Here is a 6880-nt window from a genome sequence, read left to right on the forward strand (position 1 = left end):
TAGTCATTTGACCAACATGACCCAATTTTTAAATGTAGGATTTTACAGAAAGAAAGCCATCTATTTTACTAATGCTCAAAATGTGAGAATGTAATGTTATAGATTTATTTATTTTTACAAAAAATTATACTTTTAATAGCAGTGTGGTAAACGTAAGCTACTGTTATATAAAGGAACAAAACAGCATTTTCACTTTTGTAACTACTTTAATACCTGTAGATATCAGAGCTCTCAATCTATAGAAGTAGGGCTCACACAGCAGTATGAATTTCTCATGAACTGAGTAGTGTTCACATCTTTCAATAAGGACTTCTGCCTTTTATGGCACCCTGGTGGGTATGGTACTCATGTGACAACTACAGAAATTCCTAGTAAGGAAGAGACAGGATATTTGAAAGTGTTTTATGTACAATTATCAACATAATTTAGCAGAGAGAGCAAAAAGGAAAATCAGAGCCAAATTATCTGCTTGTTTTACCCAGATATCAGCAAGTGTTTCTAAGTCAAATAAGTAATCCTACAGACCTTGTGATGGGACACGTCATTTTTGGTAGTAATAAGCTACCTATCTATCTGTCTTGAATACAGTTTTCAAGTCTTAAAAACAAAAAAGATCTTTGTGGGAAGGAACGTGTTCTCTTAGTTCAGTGTGAAAATCAAAGCCTACTGTACTCTCATGAAGATCAGGCAGGAGTTACACCTGACAGTTGTTAAGCAATGTGGCAGCTTGCATGGACCTACAGACTTAAGCCTGCATGCAAAACGTTTGCATAACACGTGCACCCATCTCACCGTTCACCCTTCTTATGTATGCAGACATGTGCCTTGCTGCTTCACTTGCAAGTGAGGAGGCTTTCTCAGAGCCATGAAATTCCATAAATTCTGTCTTTGGTCCCTTCCTACATGGGCCATTCTCTGCATTCTTAGGAAAGGCAGCAGCACTTCCCTGTCAGATGAAGTATTTCCAAGAAGCCACAACCTGTGTATCCAAATCCTTTGAAGATTACCAGTAACTCTTCATTTTACCTGAGTGGATAGGAAAAAACAAGAAAACTTCTGTTCCACAATGGATGTGGGAAGTGAACACAATTCGTGTTCACAGTCCTGTGGCAGCTGTCCTTGGAAGCCGATGGTGAGGTGCTAGTCTTTGTCTCAGGTGCAGGTGGTCAGTGCTGTGCTAGCTATCATATGCCCACCTGCACATAAGCTATTAAACAGCTCTGTTGAGAACACAATGTAGCACAGTACTGTATAAGATTGTGTTATATGGGATTACTCTTGAATATCTTTACTGGTCTTCATAAAGAAATCAGCCAGACTAACTGAAGCAGCTGACTGTGGGGGATGAGAGGGGTGATATTATCAGTTTGCTTGAACTTTTCTTTGTAAATAAATTTTTTTAGTATATGTGCTGCCGAAGCGAGCACTTGTAAATAAATATTAATTCGATATATAGCTAATTAGTATTAGTTAATAATAAACATACCATAACCAGCATTCTGAAAGTTATGTCTGTACCAGTCCCCCATTCAGCATTTCTCATGACATGACATTGAACATGCAGAATTAGAAATATGGAGAATTGAAATTTATAGCACTTTAAAGAGAAATTTTAAGCCCTGTACACGGAATTCAGGGACTGTGGAAGAAATCTTTATGTGCATTCACATCAGCATGAAAATGAGGCCTATATACATGCATAGGAGAAAATTGTTTGGTTGCAAGCTAAAGGAATTCTTGTGGTCATTATTGTAATTAGATACTAATTAAATAGTTTGAGACAATCAGTGAGGGTACTGGCCTGGAAATAATTATCTTTGTGTAAAGTTTTCATAATTAAAAATATTTTTCATGGATGTCACTGCCGTTACTCTGGATTTGCAATTTAGAGAAACATTTTTCCTGCAGTCCAATTACAGATGCTCCATATTCTTGAGAAAACAAGAATGGGTCAGAACATGCATATATCATCAATGTGTCTATGTCTTACTTCACTCTATTCATAAATGTACTTTGCAAGAAAAAGACATTAGATTTACAAGAGCAAAAAAATATGTATTATTGTGCTCTTGAATACTCTTCCAGCTCATTTGTAAATAGGAAGCCGCTGAAAAATTTGAATTGGCTTATGATCATCTTATATTTAATTGCTGCTGCCTTAGTCTGCACAATTAAAAATTCTGTCACTAAGAGTAAAAAAGTTTTAAAGGGTTTCGCCATTTTTGCTTCATAGAAGTTTGATAGCTATATGAGGCATGCAGATCCTGAAATCTTTTTGCCAATGTCAACTAGAAAGGAACGTTGCAATGTTTACATGACTTCTAAAAGATCTGAGTATTTCTAACATTTTACATAGTGCAGTGAAAAATAGGACAGCCATAATCCAATTTTATCTAAATCTGCTACAAGGAAATTATCAATGTAGTGATTACTCCTCTTAGTGATAGACTTGTGGTTAAATAATACTAGCTCTCACAAGAACTAGACAGATTCAGTGTGACTTGCATGAGATAGTGGAGTAGAACTTTATCTCCCTTTCAGAAAGAGTACTCATCACTGAGGAGAAAAAGGTCATCATAACCATCCAAGGTGGCTATAATTTTTTGTAGGCTCCACTTTGCACAAGAACATGGAGGAATCACCTTCAGGTGGAATAGGCAAATCAATGGCTTCAGGAGAGAAGAAACCCTGCTCTCAGAAAAAAGGTTTGGGTATCTAGGAAACTCAGACAGAAACTGAATGTGCTTGTGTATATACTTGAGAGGCTCCAGGACTTAGGTATTACAAATGAAGTAAGCAATAAGTTTGATGACCAAAATTTTGGACCTGGATCTTGAGGATGGAAAACAAATGTGATTCTATGCTCCTTACATTTTTTGTAGTCCCTGTATTGGTAAGGACAGCTCAAAGGAAATTACTGTATATGTGCTTATTGAGAAAAAGGCTGCAACAGTAAGTGATGGAAACAATGGGGTGGAGGGGGGAAACAGCTGTATCATTGTCTACTGCAATTCGTGATACTGAACTTGGGAGTAATGTTCATTGAAAATTTAAGCATGTTTGATACAAAAGTGTATAAAAAAATCTTATCTGTGAGGTAAAAGGTAGGGCAAATCAGGATAGTAAAAGCCTCCAACAGTCCACATATTATAATGTATTATAAATACATATTATGTTGATCATTTTGGCTGGACCTTGGATCTAGGTATAAATAATGATCTCTTAGGTCAGAAAGAACCTGTTTCTCTAGTGTAAATAAGCATTGTCTGCTGTAGGTCTTGAAGCCTTTGGCCTAGATTGGTATTAAGAAATTATTTGACCATATCAGCCCAATCTAGTGTTGCTGCAAATAAATTATCAGATAAGTTCCTTTGGTTCCTCTTAGGAAATCCTCACGTCTACTTTTATTTCATATATAGGGGAGTCTTCTGAAGTGTAAGTTTAACCACAGGAAATGCAATCACTTTAAAGAATGTTTGCAATCTTTTTATTGTGAAAGCTTCCTTTATATTGTTTGTAGGCTAGAATTCTGTAAGTGCGCTGAATTTTTTTTATTTTTATTTTTTAGCAGTAGTATTCAGAAGTACCTTTAGGTTCAGCATAGTTAGAAAAGTTATTACAAAAATCAGTTTTGAGGGGTGTCTTGCCATTTAGCATCAGTATGTAGGAAATGAGTAGTAAGAATGTCTGAAAATGAAATCTCTGAAATCCCAGTCAATCTTAATTGCTTACTGCCCTATTGAAGGTACCTTCACAATGAGCATTGAAAACGTAATTATCAGGGATTACTGGCTAAATCACTTTGTTAGCACTTACCAAAACAGTTCTACAGAATAGTTTATAATAAAGAGTATTTGTACTCGTGTAGCATACCCAGCCTACAAAATTGATATTTAATGTCTGATTTTACAACCAGGCATGAGAATTGGTTCCTGGATCTGGGTAAATTATTTTCTTAGTTTCCTGAGCAATTAATTGGAGGTGTACAATTACTCTTGGTTTCTATTTTTGTTTTCAAGATTGTTACTACTTCTCTGAAAAAAGAAGTCTTGTGCATCCCATTCTCCTCACAGTGCAGTATCACATAACTACTAATTTAAACATGGGGGGAAAACAAATTCAGGCAGAATATATAGAACCAAAAGACTAAAACTGACTTGTTTCTGATGAGAGTGTCTTCAAAGTAGTTTGATTATGCCTGATCCAGAATTTCTAACCTTGACTGTTAAAGTGGCCCTGGTGTCTCCTGTGTCTGTGTCAAGACCAAGGGTAACTGAAACTGGATGGCGAAAGAACGCTTCAGTCTCACAGGAAATACTTATCTAAAGCTTTTAAAGAGGAGAAAATAGTCACTTATTTACCCCTTTTCCGAAAATATGCAGAGGAGACAATAAGGACATGTAATCTTACTGAAGACAATCTAACTTTAGCTGTGTTAAGCCTAGAGCTTTATGGATCTAAAGAATTGTTTGTAAATACAATTCAGTAGAAACAGCTTAATAGTTTGTGAAGCAGATTCTGATGTGTTGCTTGCATCAGTAGCTAAGTGGATTTGATGACCCTTTCATCCTTCTAGTCTCTTTCCTAATTAAATTATTCTCTTTTGCTGCAGCCCAGAAGATGGTGAAATTCATCCTGAAATCTGTAGGCTATACATCCAGTTGCAGTGTTGCTTAGAAATGTACACAACAGAAATGCTGAAGTCCATATGTCTGCTAGGATCACTGCAGTTTCATCGGAAAGGTATTGAATTGCACAAATATTCAGATGCTGATTTTGAAAAAAAGAACAATCTTTTACAGCAGTCTGGGTACTCATGAAAGACAAAGCACTGTTTTGGCTGGGGTAGAGTTAATTTTATCAACAGTAGCTAGCAAGGGACTGTGTTTTGGATTTGTGCTGGAAACAGGGTTGATAGCACAGGGGTGTTTTAGCTATTGATGAACAGTGCTTGCTGTCAAGGCCTTTTCTGCCCCTCACTCAAACCCACCAGTCAGAGGGCTGGGGGTGCACAAGGTGTTAGGAGGGGACACAGCTGGGACAGCTGACCCCCACTGACCCAAGGGACATCCCAGATCATATGGCATTGTGCTCAACATATGAAGAGGGGGGAAGATGAAGAAATGGGAGGACATTCAAAGGATGGCATTTGTCTTCCCAAGTCATCCTTACACATGGTGTAGCCCTTCTTTCCTGGGAATGGCTGAACACCTGCCTGCCAATAGGAAGTGGCAAATTAATTTCTTATTTTGTTTTGCTTGCATGCACAGCAGAGTCTTCTGAGATATTAAACTGCCTGTATCTCAACCTACAAGTTCTCTCACTTTTACCTTTTCAGTAGACTCCCTGTCCCACTAGGGGTGAGCAGTTGAGCAGCTCTATGAGGCTTTGTTGCCAGCCAATGTTAAAGCACAACAACCACCAAATTATAAAATGAACTATACCTATATATAGGTTTTCAGCTACTAAAAAAGGGCTCTTTTTCTGTTTATCATTATTCTTGCAGAAGTGTGTCTTATCAGGCTTGTATCACTAATGTCCTTGCAGTTTAGAAGTCTGATTTTTTTAAAAAAAGAATAGTCCCTGAAGTTTCAGCTGTCATTAGTCAGACCAGTGGGCAAGCTTAGTAATTTTATTAGAGGTATTTGCTGGGTATAATATTTGAGGTCAAATGTTTGATAGAGCTGTATGGCATGGTTTTAGTGCTAAACTGATTCCTTACTATCTCTGTTTATTTATTCAGCAATGCTATTTTATAGTTGTCTGGGTTTTGGCCAGGACAAGGTAATTTTTTTGCAATAGCTGGGAGGCATCAGGACCTCATGTCACTGCCAGGGGCAGGGGAAAGGGACTTTCAGGCTTATGTGGAGGAGAGCGTGGCTTCTGCTCAAAAAACGTGGCAGGGAGCAGAGAGTCATTCACTTCACTTGTCTTGGGGTTGGTGGTGAGCATTTTTGCATGTGAATCACCCTCTCTTTTTCATACTTTTCTTAATAGTATTGTTGCTGTTCCCGTCCATTTTCTTATCTCATTGCTGTTTCCAGTAAATTGGTCTTATCTCAGTCTGTGAACTTCACTTTTTGTACCTTGGTTTCTCAACTCCATTCCACCTCATCAGGGAGGGGAAAGAGAAGGGAAGGAGAGAGAGAGCAGCGTGTGGTTTGGCAGACTCTCAGTGGGGTCACTGGATTGGGGAGTACCATTCCTAAACCACAACAATAACAGAAGACTGATAAGTGTCATTAAAAAGCTGCCCACTTTTATAGAAGTAGTTAGTAGATTTGGAACTGAAATCTACCTCACAGAGTATTTTTACACACAGAGGAGATGTCCTCGCTTCAGTGAAAGTGCATCTCTAATGATTCATATTTGATTCACCTCCTGAAAGGAAGATGTAGAAATGCCGATAATTTACTGGATAGTTTACTTAGTAACCTCATTGATCAGTGATGGCACACGCTGATTAGGGCTGTATCTGTGCTGATTGTAACTACTCTTTCCCTAGATAATATCTCAGCAGAACATACTAGGTAAAGACAAGACAAACCTCTGTTATGAACTGCGATAAAGGCCTTGTAATGAACCTTGTGAATTTCCTGTCACACCGAAAGGTCCTGTAGTGTATTTTTTTGCATTGAGCCAGGGATATTTGGTATTTTTGTTATGGAAGTAAGAATGAGAGCTTTATAACTGCTTAACTGAGCTTCTCAGTTATTTATTTCAAGTCAAAATAAATCTATAGAACAAGAAGAGAGAGTCAACAGCCATTGTATAACAAGATGCCAGTAGCTTTCACAATGAATCATCATTTTTTAGGACAGATTTTACTACATTTCTTAGCGCTGGTTACAGTTGTCAAACCATCTTCTGTAACTGCTGA

General features: G+C 37.7%; 1 protein-coding gene across 2 annotated transcripts in view; it reads left to right on the forward strand.

Annotated features, from left to right (window-relative positions):
• RGS7BP (regulator of G protein signaling 7 binding protein) overlaps nt 1-6880 on the forward strand; it is a 37780-nt gene that overhangs the window by 19371 nt on the left and 11529 nt on the right. For both annotated transcript variants that reach the window (XM_027635355.1, XM_027635354.1), the window contains exon 3: nt 4613-4743. In XM_027635355.1, coding sequence (XP_027491156.1) covers nt 4613-4743 — 131 coding nt within the window. The remainder of the gene's footprint in view (nt 1-4612; nt 4744-6880) is intronic.

This window comes from Corapipo altera, unplaced genomic scaffold (assembly GCF_003945725.1).
Source record: "Corapipo altera isolate COAL_440 unplaced genomic scaffold, ASM394572v1 61411, whole genome shotgun sequence".
Classification (NCBI taxonomy): Eukaryota; Metazoa; Chordata; class Aves; order Passeriformes; family Pipridae; genus Corapipo; species Corapipo altera.